This window comes from Drosophila teissieri, chromosome 3L (assembly GCF_016746235.2).
Source record: "Drosophila teissieri strain GT53w chromosome 3L, Prin_Dtei_1.1, whole genome shotgun sequence".
NCBI lineage: Eukaryota > Metazoa > Arthropoda > Insecta > Diptera > Drosophilidae > Drosophila > Drosophila teissieri.
In genome coordinates this window covers 1,710,777-1,726,721 of record NC_053031.1, presented here as the reverse complement: position 1 = coordinate 1,726,721, position 15,945 = coordinate 1,710,777, and the positions used below count along the sequence as shown (strand labels likewise).

The window sequence follows — 15,945 nt, the reverse complement described above, 5'->3', positions numbered from 1 at the left end:
GACTGTTCACTGACAGTATTTCACGGGTGCTGCGTTAAGGCCACACCACTAGCTTATCCAACATTCGCGAAACGGTCACACTGGCGAGTGCAGCTAAGTGAATCGGTTGTCCGCTTTTGCTCAATTTTAAATAAATGAAATAAATTCCTGCTCTGTGCGGTTGTGTGCGTACGTAAATATAAAATAAAGTAAATAGTAATTGCGGTGCTTACGGAAACGAAACGAGCTCCAATTGAGCGACGAAAATACTTAAGTGCATTAAAGAATTGCGTTGTTGTGCGTCGCGCTCGTTGTTTTTGTTCTTGTCGTTGGTGGAGTGCACGGAAAATAATTGTTTTTATTCAAAGAGGTTGTATTTTAATTGCTAAATCAGCTTAGTTGCGAGTAGTGTGCCAAAATAAAGAGTTGCGACAACGAAAACGTGTTTTGTGGATAGTGAGAAAGTAAAAACAATAGCAAATCTACATACATATATAGCTATAAATGTGTAAGGTGTTGTAAGCATTTAAAAATACAAATCCTCTCCAGATTTGAATGGCCAGAATTTCGTAAACGTGTAAATTTAAATTGAGTGGAATTCGATTGCGAGTGCATTCTTGGTTTGTTTTGAGTGAGAACCGAAAACCAGTTTACACCGTACTTCTTGCCAAGGTGAGTTTTAACCCCAATCATGGCTGTTATATATCAGTCTTCAGTCTTTGTTATTGTGCTAAGAAAAAGAGTTTTTGTTTGTTAAATGTGTCATTTTTCCCTGGATTTACGAAAGTTCCAGTTAGCTTTGTCCGCTCCCTTTCCCTTCCTCCTCTCTTTCCCTTTCCAGCGGTTTGTTTATGGCCGCAGTAGTGCACTTGTGTGCGTGTCAATTAGCGCTTTTATTGGCGCACACCAAGAACAGTTAAACCTGTTCTGGTTTCTCTTTCGCACAATTTAATGGCCTTTCTTTGGCTTTGGTTTCGCGCTTTCGTCTTCTTCTTCTTTGTATCTCATGCATGTATCTTTTTATCTGTCATGCGGGGCAATCTCATCAAATTGGCAAAATTCTCTTTCATCGACCCCCTGCGCACCACCTCCCTCCCTGGAAACCCGCATCTTCTGGATTCTTTCCAGTTTCCAGATTGCTGCGGAAGCTTCCAGCTGTCAGAGTCGCAACAACAACAACGACGCAGCGGATCAAATGAAAACTCAGCCAGCATAAACATACACATATCCGAATAGCCTAACCAACGCACACAGCTGCAGTTCTTTCCAGATGAGATCCACAATGAAATACAGTCGAGCATCTGTAAGGCAAACTAATGGTTCTGTACGTTTTGGGTTTTCACTACTACGCTGCCTTCACAGGAATTCAATGTTTTCGAAAAAGGCAATACATATGTGTGTATGGATGCATATATGTATGTATATAGTTCGAATGAATTTGATTGATCATTTAATATATTGCATATTGCAAAAATTGTATTGCATGTGCTTGTTAATAAATGCTGATTAGGTTATCAGATCCCCGACATTTTCTTTCACTTTCAAATATGGGGAAACCCACAAATTAAGATTTGAAAACCTTCGTACCTCTTTCGTGCAATATCAAATACGATAGAGGGCTTGTAAAGAAGTTATAAAATTAATTAAAAATAAAATGCGATCATATTTTCCATATAAAGCATTTTTAATTTTCACACAGTTTCCTTAACGAAGCGATTTGCAGCTCAGCCTTATATTTCTGACACTGACAATGGAACTTGATTTTTATTGTCATACGTGATTTAATGAACAATGACGACTGCTTAGGACTTCAGCTTCAAAATGCAATGCACAGCGAGAAGTCCCCACGAGCCATTGCAAAATTAAAAGCTGAAACGGCACTAAGAGGTGTGCTCTCCCCACCCTCATATCATATCATATCATATCTATCATGCATGTTAAAATGTCTGTTCAGGTTCCTTTATGGAGCCTGGCTTTGTCGCCGCCATGATTACTCAGCTTTATTGATAATGCTGGGTGAAGTGGCAGGGAGTGGCTGGGGTTTCTTGTCCAATGGCAGTGGTTAAAGAGCAACCCATCGGCCGGGATGTTCGTTTTCCCCTTATGATTACGACAGTCTCTGTCGTCTATCTTTTTGCTTTGGGATTGCATTATCCAACATTTTCTTTTGCTTTCTCCGTATTGTTGCGAGTGCAGTTTGCTTTTGCTGATGATGAATATGCTAAATTCTTGCTCGTCTGTCTGCATTGCAAGGTGTGGGTGCCTTTCCACTAGAACATTGTACACATGTTTTCTTGGTTTTCAGCTGCAATCCGTTCTATTCTCTGAATCAACCGTGGAGCTTCTAGCTCTTTCCGAATTCGGGCTAGAAATCGGAGCTTCGCCCGCTAATTGGCCAATAGAGTCTGAGGTGTTGAGTGTGGGTTCACCTGTGATGTGAAATGAATGTGAAACAGCTGAAATCACTGTCCGTGCGACTGACGTGTTTATATATTATTAGCCTTTATACTTCATTATGACAGCTAACTGCCATCCCAAAATCTTTTACGGAACTTACTGTCTCTTCGCTTTCATTAGGCTGTTCACTGAATGTTTTGATTGGCCTAGTATTAAAGTAGTAAACAACTGTAAGTCCCTAGAATATTTTTCTAAAAATTCATCATTAGCCAGAACAACTTGTTTTCATACCAAATCAATTTCTTGCCATTGAAAACGTTTGTTATTGGTACAATTGTTTATGGCAAATGTGTTTTATCGGCTCGCCAAGGCGTTAAATTGCCAACTGAACGTAAAACATATGCGTTGCGGTTATTGGAGATGTGGATTCAGTAAATTCGACTTTGATTTCGCTATCCAAAGTACAGCTCAAGTGAAGGCCCCTTTCATATATAATATGTAGAATATTTCTGTTTTTATGGAGCGGGAAGCGACAATCTTTGTTTAGTCTCAAGTGCGCAGTACATAAAGTTGAAGAATATCTGGCTCATTTTCCTCCTTATGCATAAGATTAATAAAACCCAAACCGAATTCAGATGTCTACATACGTAGTTTGCAGTTACATAGGAATTGGAATCAAAAATATACACACAACTTGAAGAATGTATTACCTATTCTTAGATCAGTTTTTTTAATATGGATGTTGAATTGGTACGAAAATAGGAATTGCTTTCAAGTCGATTTACATTTGCTCTTACGTTAAAAAATAGCATTCTAACTGCGAGAAATAGACGAATCTCATGGATTTCTGATCAACAAAGCTTTTTCCTCAGTCCGATGTTTTCCGCAGCTTTTAGTTTGCACGATCCACTTGAGTGTAGTTTCTTTCGTTCGCCTTCATCGAAATTGAAGGAATTAGTCATATATGAGTACATATACTTTCCAAACACTTAAAAGGCACCAGGGCACGTAGACAGAGTGTCAGCGGAAATGGGCTCCTAACTTATTTGCCAAGGTCCTAATACAAGTGCTAACATTTTATGACCCTTATTTGGAACTTCCACAACTCTTAGCAAGCCCTTTGCGATTAAGAGTCACAATCACTATGTCTCATCGGGCTTATGTTTGTCCAATACTGGGCACAGATAGGAGCAAGATAAATTTTTGCAGCAAACATGAGGTGTGCCACAATTACACACACGTTGGGTAAGGGCGGAAATACAAACCTGCGAATTGAGGGGTAGGTTGACTCGAAGTTCTGACCAGATTTTTATGAATGAAATCCGAGTGACTCAGCATCAAAACACATGCTGTTCATGCGGCATCTATGAATGATGAATGGATTCGATACTCGATAAAACAAACTGTGCCGAACACGTTTTCCATTGAAAAATCTCGCACACTCGCCTATTATACAACTAACAGATCCATATAGTTTATAGACTATAGGCTAGCATTGTTTAACCTAAGGTGACTCATCCACGACATTTTCATTTAGCTCATTAAAACAGCAATCAGACGTGTAAACAAATAAGTAAATTGCGAATGTAAACTTGTTTTCTCGTGGCAGTCCACATAATAAGAGTGCCTTTCGCATTTTAATATGATTTATGCGGCAGCGAAGATACAAGTTTATTTGCTTCCTAAGTGGCAAAATGAAAAGTAATGGCGATGGGTTAATGCAGCACCCTAGTTTATGGTTAACATTTTTGATTCCAAAGGTTTATACTTAGTTTTAAAAACCTTGTAGACTTACTAATCTTTCTAATCTTTCCTAGCGGACTTAATGGCTTAAATATATATCACTCAAACGCCAAAGCAAATTAAACCATATTCTTTGATTCGCACGATTTGTTGTCCATGGTAAATTGTATGATGTTACGAGATAGTTTGGGATTATTCTATTAGTCGTTGTCCATGACCGGATTACGCACCTTCCGTTCCGTGGATTTATATATTTATAGAGAGACTGAATTAGTCACCTACAAATGAAAAAATATCAGTGAGCCGAATCGCTGTTGGGATGGAGGGTGAATGCCTGGGCTGTTCTTATCGCCCGGCGTTATCACTTGTAATCTCGTGAGCAAAGTCGAGGGGCTGCCAAGAGTTTATCTCTGTCTACTTTAAGTTATATCGCCACAGATGTTAATTATCGTACTACTTCGGGAGGTAGTATCTAAACAACGAATTCATTCCCGAAAGTCTTTAAAACATTATCGTTCTACAAACACGCCGTTTCAAACAATTTCTCGGCTGTAATAGATTTGGCGCCACTTGAATACTTTCGGCAGTTCATCACGCGATTTCTGGCTAATGGCGGCCTTGACAATTGGGTTGATGAGTTAGGGGAGCACCTGCCGTGCGATTAAGTGAATCAGATTTTTCGCCGGCTAGAAATGAAGGCAGCAATTATCTTTGCAATATAAACACAGATTGTGGATCACGACAATCCCCACGTTAATTGTAGGTACTTTCCAACTGACCAGACATAGCTGGCCCGTGCTTCATGTCAGTTCCTAATAACCAAGTAGTGAAAGAAAGAGCTCTCTTTTGTCCGCGACTTTCATTAATATTATACGAATGTGAACCTAATGTTTGGTATTAAAAGTGGATCTTTATTTCCTGAAAAACTGTTGTGGCATTAATTGCAAGTGGTTCGGCCTGGGTAATTTTACAGATAGCGATCCATGTTTATGCAATCCATTCTTGTTGGGTCACTGGTAATTGTATACCACGCTCTGACATTACTTGGCCCAGTTCACACGTAGACTTGACACAATTTATGGACAAGTTCTCAATATCTTTTACCCCCATGTTGGGTTGAAATTCGAGAAATCCCATAGGCGACCTCTGGATACTTAGGAAGTATGCCCTGGGGCATTGAATGGAAACTGGAGGAGGTTCTCCTGGGTTTCCCTGAGTTACTGTCCGCTTTTCATACGCCGTGGAACTTGGATGTGGCTGTCTGTAGCCAGTGATTCATATAATATACTATAAATGGGGCTCTTAGCTGGCGGGATGCAATTGAAAGTGAAATTACAGAGAGCATGACCAACAATGGCCCTCAATCTGTGGTTCTGCCCCATGAGCGGCGGAAATGTTTTCGTTTTGATTTGTTCACATCCATATTTATCGTGCAGAATAAATAATAAATGGCAATAATAATACACACAACAAATGGGATTGATGAGTGGCGAGCAAGTGGCCAGCGAGCGGATTAAGTTGTAAACAAATAGATACATTTGCTATTTATTAATCAGTTCACACATCAACAGATGGTCTGATATTAAACACCTTTTGAACAGATTGCAATCCTCCAGAATGAAAATGTTCATATATTATAAACCCAAGCTGATCCCAAAAAAACCAATACGTTTCTTGAGTTCTATTTCGTTGCTGCAACACAAAATATAGTTCATGTTCAGGTGGTTTCTTCTTGCGGTGTGTCTGGTGTGATTCTGTGGAATGCGCTGCTCTCGTGTCCTTGTGTGAAGTCTGTCTGATGGTTTGGAGCGCTGGAGCTCCACCCTTTTCTGCCCGCCAATGGTCTAAAATACGCGCCGGCGCAGCTGACGAACTCCCTCCGCCACGCCGGTTCTCATGGAAAAGAAGAAGGATATGGCGAAGCCCACCAAGCTGAGGAGGAACAGCCAGGGCGTCACCAGCACCACGATGAGAAAGAGCAAGGTGTCATTGCCCTTGGCATTGGCCAGCCGCCATAGCATCTGGCGCAGGTTGCTGCGCAACTGGAATTTGGCGCGACCCATGGGATAGCGAACGCCGCCGCAGAGCGATCCGAATCGGGTGACCTGGCGGAAGCCCACAACCACCATCAGGGCCAGCAGTTGCAGCAGCACCAGCAGATGCTTGGCGATGGCCGACTGTCCACAGCGCGTGATCATCACCTCCAGGCGTTGGCGCCGCTGCTCCGGCAGAGAGTCCATTATGCAGTCGTAGGCACGCCGCCAGCGGGATTCCGGCAACTCTGCGCTCTTCTGCTTGCTGCATAGGTCACTCTCGGAGTCGGTGTCCGAAATCAAGCCGGTGTCTTGACACGGTGTATTTATCTCCTGCCTCTGGGTCTGATTCAAGCTGAAGGATGTGTCCTTTAGCTTGGGCATCGATGACGTTGGAAGCTCGCCCTCGTAGTGCCCATAGTAAGTAGAGATGGGCGGTACTGGGAAGCGTTGGCCACGTCCCACTGCGCCTCCACTCAGGATGTGCTGGGCCATCGCAGGAAGAGGTGGCGGCAGCGAGTCTAGACCAGCCCCATCGACCAGCAGGCGCTGGCGGCTAATGGAGCGCATCAGCGGTGTGGTGGGCGTCTTACCCAGAAACGGCATCCCGTTGAGACCCTCGGCGAAACCAGCGCCGTCGCCGAACTGCGGGGCATTAAAGTTGAAGGCACTGGCTCCGAATCCTCCCGGGCCGCCATTGAAGGGCAAATTTTGCTTGTGCATCGTCTCCTGTTGGGTTCTTGAGTTTTAGAATACTTGGGTTCCTGGACCCTTTGGGGATATTGTTTCCCAGTTACTTATTGAGCAGCTTTCAATTTCTGGCTGTGTTGGAAATTTTCTACATTTATAACTTTACGTCATAAACTCAGAGCCCACTAGGATCTAGCGGGAAATTTAAATCTAGTTCAGAAATATGTATTTATTAATTTAGATAGATAAACACATGCATCCCTATACATAAATATATAATATCATACAAAGAAAGCCTGATCTCATTAAATTCATTCTCCCTTTGTTCTTGCAGTTGCCTTTGGTTTAATCGCGGCTTGAGTCATCCCATAGTTAAAACTTACTGCGATTATCAGTTCAATGTAATTCGCCAGTGAAGCTGCATCAGTACGAGAAACTCATTCCAGGACCTGGAAACCACTGCCACCATGCTGCGGGTAATCCTCATCGCCTGCCTGGCCCAGCTGGTACTGGCTCAGGCGGATCTTAAAGATCTGGATGGACCCAATATCTGCAAAAGAAGGGAACTGTAAGCTTGTCTCTGATTACGACCAACTAGTAACTAAACTAATGAGTAATTCTACCTTTAGGTACAACGTAGACGTTGTCTACACAGAACTGCAATCGTACCAGGAGCGCGGCTCCACCTGGTGCGTCACATTCCCGCCAAGGTGCTCCACCTATCGCATTAAACACCGAGTGGTCAACAAAACCAAGACGATTGCGAAGAATCGCATTGTAAGGGATTGTTGTGGTGAGTTGGGCATTTCTGGATGTTTGACTTTACTTAACATCTCACCTCTGTTAACCACTTTTAGATGGCTACATCGCAAGCGCAGGAGAATGCGTGCCGCATTGCTCGGAACCCTGCCAGCACGGAAGATGCATCTCCCCGGAGAAGTGCAAGTGCGATCATGGTTACGGAGGACCGGCCTGCGATATAAGTTCGTTGACTCCTTAAGCTATTCGTTTCTTGCCCCTAAGTGTTTTGTGTTCTTTACGTAATTTGTACAATGAATCGCCTTGGGTGTTCCTAGGGTGCGGCTCATCCTACAATCCGGGGCTTATATATTTTTAAACTGCAACTTTAAGATATTCTCGGACTGCCTGTGATGAGCCGAACCCCGTTGATAAGAGCTTGTTTAATCACATAAGCAGCTTTGAAGCTTTGTCGTTCTAAATGCCCTTGCAAAGATTACAAATTTACTGTAGGCTGTATTGTTCTGCTGCTCGACTGTAGGTTTTATTCCTAAAAGTATTTGCAGACTATTGTAAAACGCAAAAAGAGATAATAATTAGGAACACCGACTGTACAGGTCAGAATTAGAAGCTATTTGATTCTCAGACCTACAAAAAGAAGAAGAAATGTATTTCGTTATCAATGATCTAACTAAGCAAAAAGAATATACATAATCTCCCAATATGACAACACATTAAAAGTCAAACAAATACTTCATACAAACAAAAAAAAAGTAAAAATATAAAACCATAAAAAGATCTACACCACGCTAACACCCACATCTTGGAACGTAGGATGGAGGATGAGGACACAGATTACCTGCCGCTGCCGAACATCAACAGCTTAAGTATACCGAATGACCCGGTCCTGCTGGCCGTGTACGAGCTTTACAAGTCGCCCCTGACCGCCAATCGGAATTTACTCTCGGAGCGTAATCGAGAGACCTTCGCAGAGGCGTTTAATGATGCCGACCAAGTGCCCACTTTGGCGGAGCTGTGCGTCCGACAGATGGCTAAACGTGGAAATGCCGACGTGCCCGACGCCGTGCGCCAAGATCCGCGAAAGATGCGCGTCCACTACGACTCACTCGATGTGGATCTGCCCCTGCGCGAGTGCTACTTCGTGGAGGATGCCAGCTTCTGGAGGCGGGTGGTCCTAGCTAAGAGTTCCGAGACATGCCTTGCACTGAAGAGTTTGCAGGATTACGACTGGCGCGGCAAGGGACTGAGCTTGAAGTACGTGGAGCTGGTGGAGGCCTGTCCGGCCGCCCTTTGGCCAGAGCAAGAGATGACCGAACTGGCCGCGCTGATAAAGGATCACGTGCGCTCCATGGACATTCGGCACCTGCAACCGCAGTCGGAGTATGCCTTCCGGAAAGCAGAACGTGGGGAAAACGATTTGGAGCCGGATATATCCTCCGAGGAGTCTGGTAGCTTGGAAATTTCCAGTGACGAGCCAATGACCCCCGAAGACGTCGAGGAGGAGGGGGAGGAAGAAGAGGAGGAGGCAGGTTCCACCACGCGTGCACAGAAAAAGGCTATTGGATTCAACACAGAAATTAAGATAAACTTTTCCGGCGATGAAGATGACTCCGACAACGAGCGTCGCAAACGTCGACACGAGCGGAACGTCGCCCGCCAACGATTGCGGGATCTCAAGGCGGCCAGGGATGCGGAGCACGAGGAGCGCAGGCGACGTCGGTCCGCGATGCGGAAGCCCAAGGAGCCAGAACCCAAAAAGAAAAAGAAACGAAGGCAGCGAATAAAAGGCGTCTTCGATATCCGCGTAGAGCCGGAACCGGACGACGGCGATGACAGGGTTTTGGACAAACGCAACAAGCAGAGGTATCTGGCGCATCTACAACAAGTGAAGTATCCGGAGGAGGACTGCACCCACATCGATCTAAGCTTTCTGCGCCACTTTGTCAACCTGGTATCGTTGAACCTGGAGTTCCTTGGTCCGGCTTTGGGTAGGCAGTACCACGAGCGGAACGTGCTCTTTTCGGTCAAGGACATGGTTCGTCTGGCTAGAGGGTTGGTGGCACTGCAGCAGCTGCAGATCTTCCGGTTTCGAAACAGCCGACTGAGTAACTTCAAGCTATACACCGTGTGCCGCGCGCTGCGCACGTTGCCCTTGCTCGAGGTGGTGGACTTTGGGTACAACCAGATGACTGACGACTGTGGCCCCGAGTTGGGAACTCTGGTGGAGCGGCTTTGCATGCTGAAGTCCCTAGAGCTGGAGTACAATCGACTGGATACGCGGGCCATGTCGGCCATCGGCGAGGCACTGCAGCGAACGAACCTCTCCAGACTGGAGTATTTGGGCTTGGCCCACAACAAGTTGAGCGGGGAATCTCTGTCCATCTTGTGCAACGGCATCAGGGACACCGAGCACGTGGAGGAGCTTGATGTGTCCGGTATCGAGGCGAATCCTCGGATTGTTGTGGACCAACTAGGCTATCTTCTGCGTCATCACGAACCACTTCGTCGGCTGAAAATGGTGGCCATTCCTTTAGGCTCGAAGCTGGGCATACGACTTATATGTGCCCTGGCCGTTAACAAGCATGTTACCCATTTTGACTGTCGCGACTGCGACTTGGACGAGAAAGAAGAGTTTGAGGCAAACGTGGCAGTCAGGCGAAACATCTATGGCGAAAACAGCTTCGTCACCGATACGAAGCGCTTCCCCAGCATCGCCGATGTGTTGGAGTTTGCCAAGACGCTGAAGCATCCGATGGTGCAGAAGGTAGAAAACGACATGGCGAAGAAGAAGGAGTGCTTGCCGTACTGCCCGACCCCAACGCCAAGTGTCCGAAGCCTCCGGGCACAGTCTCTGGTGGCGGAGGAGTCGGAGTACGATATTTGGAAGGTGCTCGGCATCACGAAAAAAGTGACGAAGGACGACTCTCCAGTCGAAGAGCTGGTGAAGAAAGTGAGTTCAGTGTCGGTGATCAAGGAACCTTTTGTCTACACACCCAACGAATTCAACATGGAGGAGTTCCGAGCCCACGTTTTGCTGCCGGGGCCGAGCAACAGGCACTCCTACTTCATGAAAGAAAGGCGAATGGATTACTAATCTGTTCGCGGTCATTTGTATTCTCATCCAAATTGAATGTTTTAACAATAGACAAGAAGACAATGATTAACCTATTAAAAACCAGAATATTCAAATAGTATATGTAGTGTATGGCCTCTGCAAGGGCATTCTATCTTTGGACTACCAAAGATCTGCACGTAGTGTCTCTGTAGTTGTACTTCAGCTTTACGTTGCTTTGTAGCTTTTGTTTGTTTGTCCTTTTAATTTGCCACCATGACCCCAAATCTAACTCCGACCACCCACACCTACACTCCACTGTCTCACACAACCATGCAGCTCACTCCGGCTCAGTTATCCAGGTGCAAGCAGGCTTTCGGTCACTAATTCCCTCCACCAAAGCGGGAGCATCCGGGAGCGGAACTTCGTCCGGCTCCTGGGCTTCTCGTGGCTAGCAAGCAAAAGGCAAAAGCAAGAAAACAAACAGCAACTAACTGTCGAACCCGTACCCTGTGATCCGTAACCGCAGCTAACCAAGTTTGTGTCCATCTTCGGTAGATTGCCCACCCGGCTGGTACGGCAGGAACTGCTCGATGCAGTGCGACTGCCTGAACAACGCGGTGTGTGAGCCCTTTTCAGGCGACTGCGAGTGCGCCAAGGGCTACACCGGAGACCGCTGTGCGGACACCTGTCCGGAGGGCTTCTTCGGGGCCAACTGCTTCGAGAAGTGCCGATGCGAGAACGGCGGCAAGTGCCACCACGTGTCCGGCGAATGCCAGTGTGCGCCTGGCTTCACGGGTCCCCTGTAAGTGGACGATGGCATCAACTTCTGGCCGAGGATCAGGCAAAATGAAACGTAGAATGCAGTGCATATTTTTCGTGGCTGTGATTTTAAGCCGTACGCATTTTACGGTTCATTTTACTCCTGCTCCAACGCAAAACCCATACTAATCATCCGCTCCAACTAGATGCGATATGCGCTGTCCGGACGGGAAGCATGGCGCCCAGTGCCAGCAGGACTGTCCCTGCCAGAACGACGGAAAGTGCCAGCCGGAGACCGGGGCTTGCATGTGCAATCCGGGCTGGACGGGCGACGTGTGTGCGAACAAGTGCCCGGTGGGCAGCTACGGCGCGGGATGCCAAGAGAGCTGCGAGTGCTACAAGGGAGCGCCCTGCCACCACATCACCGGCCAGTGCGAGTGTCCGCCCGGATATCGCGGGGAACGCTGCTTCGACGAGTGTCAGCTGAACACGTACGGATTCAACTGCAGCATGACCTGCGACTGCGCAAACGATGCCATGTGCGATCGATCCAACGGAACATGCATCTGCAATCCTGGCTGGACGGGTGCCAAGTGCGCTGAGCGGATCTGCGAGGCGGACAAGTACGGAGTGGACTGTAACCACACCTGCGAGTGTGACATGGAGCACACGGACCTGTGTCACCCGGAGTCGGGGAAGTGCCAGTGCAGCATCGGATGGAGCAGTGCTCAGTGCACAAGACCCTGCACCTTCCTGCGCTACGGCCCGAACTGCGAGCTGACCTGCAACTGCAAGAACGGAGCCAAGTGCTCGCCGGTCAATGGTACGTGCCTGTGTGCGCCGGGCTGGCGCGGACCCACCTGCGAGGAGAGCTGTGCCCCGGGCACATTCGGTCAGGACTGCGCCCTGCGCTGCGACTGCCAGAACGGAGCCAAGTGCGAGCCGGAGACGGGCCAGTGCTTGTGCACGGCGGGATGGAAGAACATCAAGTGCGACCGGCCGTGTGATCTGAACCACTTCGGACAGGACTGCGCCAAGGTGTGCGACTGCCAGAACAACGCTGCCTGCAATCCGCAGAACGGAAGCTGCACCTGTGCCGCCGGCTGGACGGGCGAGCGGTGCGAGCGGAAGTGCGACACCGGTAAATTCGGACACGAGTGCGCCCAGAAGTGCCAGTGCGACTTCAACAACAGCCTGGCCTGCGACTCCACCAACGGAAGATGCGTGTGCAAGCAGGATTGGGGAGGTACTAGCGGGATTTCTATATACCTCATTGAACTCACCTCATCATTTCATAGTTCACTGATAAGTTTCTTCGATCCGAAATCTTAGGATTATGGCGTAATTGATAGTTAACTGGGATAGGATTAGTCCTGTTCTTTTTTGAGTACTTCAGAGACAAACTTCTAAACTGTGAAGCTCGCATGATTTGCTAACCACTCTACAGTACGCATCTTTATAGTAGTTTAGCAACTCCTTTAAGCTTGTTTTCGTTTCTTAACCAAAAGATTCTAGCACAGTTAAGATAGGCAATACAGTTTTCAGTCGAATCCTTATAATTTTGTAACGCAGAAAGTGTAAGAAGGGTGTCTGCCTATAACACGTTAAACAGTAGCATCTTGTAACCTAATTACTGCACACTGAACTCATTACTTTCATTTTCGAATCTATTTTGCATGCCCACGTTTCATTTCCTTAATTTAATTTGCTTTTCTGGTTCTGCACCTTTGTGTTCCTGGTATTTGTTGTCCTTGTCTGATGCCCAACGATCAAACAACCCAAGGCGTTCATTGCGAGACCAACTGTCGGAGCGGTTACTATGGTGAAAATTGTGATAAAGTTTGCAGATGCCTGAATAACTCCTCCTGCGACCCCGATTCCGGTAACTGCATCTGCTCCCCCGGTTGGACTGGTGCCGACTGCGCGGAACCTTGCCCTCCTGGGTTCTACGGCATGGAATGCAAGGAGCGCTGCCCGGAGATCCTCCACGGTAGGATATTGTGGTTAAGATGAGAGGGCCAAAGTAAAGCAGCCACCACTGTTCACTTTTTTTCAGGCAACAAGAGCTGCGATCACATTACAGGTGGCATTCTCTGCCGCACTGGTTACATAGGGCTCACCTGCGAGCATCCTTGTCCGGCCGGACTCTACGGACCCCGCTGCATGCTCAAGTGCAACTGCGAGCACGGCGGCGAGTGCAACCACGTGACCGGCCAGTGCCAGTGCCTGCCAGGGTGGACAGGTGCCAACTGCAACGTGTCCTGCCCCACAGACACGTACGGACAAGGATGTGCCCAACGCTGCCGCTGCGTGCACCACAAGGTGTGCCGCAAGGCCGACGGAATGTGCATCTGTGAGACCGGCTGGGCGGGAACCCGGTGTGACGAGGTGTGTCCGGAGGGTTTCTACGGCGAGCACTGCATGAATACATGCGCCTGTCCGTCGGCCAACTTCCAGTGCCATGCGGCCCACGGCTGTGTGTGCAGGAGTGGCTACACCGGCGATAACTGCGAAGATCTGATTGCCTCCCAACGTGTTGCAGACCAAAGCGAAGATTGTAAGATATCACATTACATACATTAATCAACTTTACTCATTCATTACCACTTTGATCAGCAGCGAGCCGGGCGAGTGTAGCACTGACCCTAGTCCTGATGACCTTGTTTGCTTGCATAATCTTCGCCGTATTCTTCTACTACCGTCGACGGGTCTCCAACCTAAAAACGGAGATCGCCCATGTGCACTATACACATGACACGAATCCCCCAAGCTGGCCGCCCAACCACAACTTCGACAATCCCGTGTACGGCATGCAGGCGGACACGCGTCTTCTGCCCAACAATATGCGTTCCAAGATGAACAACTTTGACCAGAGGAGCACGATGAGCACGGAGTACGGCGATGACTCCAATGCCTGTGGCAGGGGTAAGATTTCTGAAGCACAACCTTTTGGGTCAGTGTCTCATTATGTATTGCCTCCACAGTAGGCAGCTACTCGATCAACTACAACCACGACCTGCTAACGAAGAACTTGAATGCGGACCAGACCAATCCGATTGTGTACAATGAATCCCTGAAGGAGGAGCATGTCTACGACGAGATCAAACACAAGGAGGGCTACAAGGATCCCGGTAAGTCACTAGACTTTTACATATTCAGGCTTAGTAACTTCACAACTAACTATGTACTCCACATTTGCACACATTACGGCATGAATCAGTGAAAATTTATAGCAAGATTTTATTTCCCGAGGGTAAGCCAGTGTTAAAGAACCATTCCTTGTAGTGCTCTGTTCGTCTTCACTCATGTCCAGTGTTTATAAGACTCATTTAAGGTAAACATGAAGTAATTGTCTGTATTTTATACGCTAGATGAGTATGATCACCTGGACTACTCGCGCCCCAGCACCTCGCAGAAGCCGCACTACCACCGCATGAACGACGCCATGCTCAACATTAACCAGGACGAGGAGAAGCCCAGCAACGTGAAGAACATGACTGTGCTGCTGAACAAACCGCTCCCGCCCACGGAGCCGGAGCCACAGCACGAGAGCTTCGACAATACGAACACCAACGTGGACAACGTGTCCACGGCGTCGCCCAGTTCCAGTCCGGAATTTCGCAAGTAGGCAGCCGGAACAGTCACTTCACCCGCTGGTTAGATTTTAAGTCATTATATTTTAATTTTTCTATGTAGGGCAAGAATTTCCCAACTGGTACGTAACGACTTTAGTTTAAATTGTTTCCTAGAACTTCAGTTCGTGATGTTATGTATTTTTGTCTAGCGTAGCATTTGTCTTGCATTCAATATGTAATTGTCTTTTGTGTTTTGGCGCAGCAAAGCCATGTCAGCTCAACCAATTGTAAATTATTATTTAGGGGCGCTTTACAACCCAGCAAAGGTCCTAACTTTTGTAAATGACTTCTTCATTCGACTTAAAATGTACTAACAATTATGCTCATTCGATTTACCATATACGCGTCTAACTCCCTAAGTGAGATCATATTAAATTAAGTACCTATAACACCTCTTCCTGGTAAAATTGCGGAGTGCCTGTGAGGCAAACTCGAAACGGAGGTTGCAATAATTTTAAATCGAACCCATGCATATACAGATTGATATCAATAGCATAAGTATATGGTATTTATATTTTTAATAAGATACTTATTTTTAGAGTGCATAAACAATACATTTATATAGATCACATTAGGCATTGATAGACTATTTTAAATGCCGTAAAATATTTGTAATTAATTGTTATCCAAATTTAATGCTGATGTAATGATTTGTAAGAAGGAAACATTTGGCCAAAATTGTATAAAACTCATATTAGATTCTAGATCAAATTTTAAAAAGTAGGTCAAATATTGGAACATTATGATTGTGTCAACGTTAACACATTTATAAATATACCCTGAAAAGCGTTATGTTATCTTCATATACACATATTCGATCTTGAGAGAAACGAGGATAATAAAGATGATAATACAAATATGTAAAAATGTGCATTTCCATTTCTACCCACTTCCC

General features: G+C 46.5%; 3 protein-coding genes across 9 annotated transcripts; 2 read left to right on the top strand and 1 right to left on the bottom strand.

Annotated features, from left to right (window-relative positions):
- Positions 1–79: 79 nt before the first annotated feature.
- LOC122618658 (protein draper) lies at positions 80–15,917 on the top strand. Of its 7 annotated transcripts, XM_043795244.1 has the most exons (13): positions 150–168; positions 529–651; positions 7,177–7,410; positions 7,472–7,635; positions 7,700–7,825; positions 11,212–11,458; positions 11,622–12,661; positions 13,199–13,405; positions 13,472–13,972; positions 14,032–14,340; positions 14,400–14,546; positions 14,636–14,668; positions 14,787–15,917. In XM_043795244.1, the coding sequence occupies exons 3-13, from the start codon at positions 7,310–7,312 to the stop codon at positions 15,041–15,043; spliced, it is 3,132 nt and encodes a 1,043-aa protein (XP_043651179.1). In that variant the 5' UTR covers positions 150–168; positions 529–651; positions 7,177–7,309; the 3' UTR covers positions 15,044–15,917. The 7 variants fall into 7 exon arrangements, with proteins under 7 accessions (XP_043651180.1, XP_043651177.1, XP_043651182.1 ...); XM_043795245.1 differs by having other exon boundaries at positions 80–651; positions 14,035–14,340; XM_043795242.1 differs by having other exon boundaries at positions 80–651.
- Positions 5,786–7,013, bottom strand: LOC122618660. Its single transcript, XM_043795251.1, has one exon. The coding sequence runs from the start codon at positions 6,873–6,875 to the stop codon at positions 5,964–5,966; it is 912 nt and encodes a 303-aa protein (XP_043651186.1). The 5' UTR covers positions 6,876–7,013; the 3' UTR covers positions 5,786–5,963.
- LOC122618659 lies at positions 8,197–10,795 on the top strand. Its single transcript, XM_043795250.1, has one exon. It carries the CDS (start codon positions 8,416–8,418, stop codon positions 10,693–10,695), a length of 2,280 nt encoding a protein of 759 aa, XP_043651185.1. The 5' UTR covers positions 8,197–8,415; the 3' UTR covers positions 10,696–10,795.
- Positions 15,918–15,945: the final 28 nt, after the last annotated feature.

Excerpts from the sequence above, each read along its gene's own strand:
- LOC122618658 (XM_043795242.1), top strand. The coding sequence starts at position 7,310 with ATGCTGCGGGTAATCCTCATCGCCTGCCTGGCCCAGCTGGTACTGGCT. Across the intron at positions 13,406-13,471 it reads CTGCCCGGAGATCCTCCACG|GCAACAAGAGCTGCGATCAC; the intron begins GTAGGATATTGT and ends ACTTTTTTTCAG. Across the intron at positions 14,669-14,786 it reads CAAGATTTTATTTCCCGAGG|ATGAGTATGATCACCTGGAC; the intron begins GTAAGCCAGTGT and ends TTTATACGCTAG.
- LOC122618660 (XM_043795251.1), bottom strand. The coding sequence starts at position 6,875 with ATGCACAAGCAAAATTTGCCCTTCAATGGCGGCCCGGGAGGATTCGGA.
- LOC122618659 (XM_043795250.1), top strand. The coding sequence starts at position 8,416 with ATGGAGGATGAGGACACAGATTACCTGCCGCTGCCGAACATCAACAGC.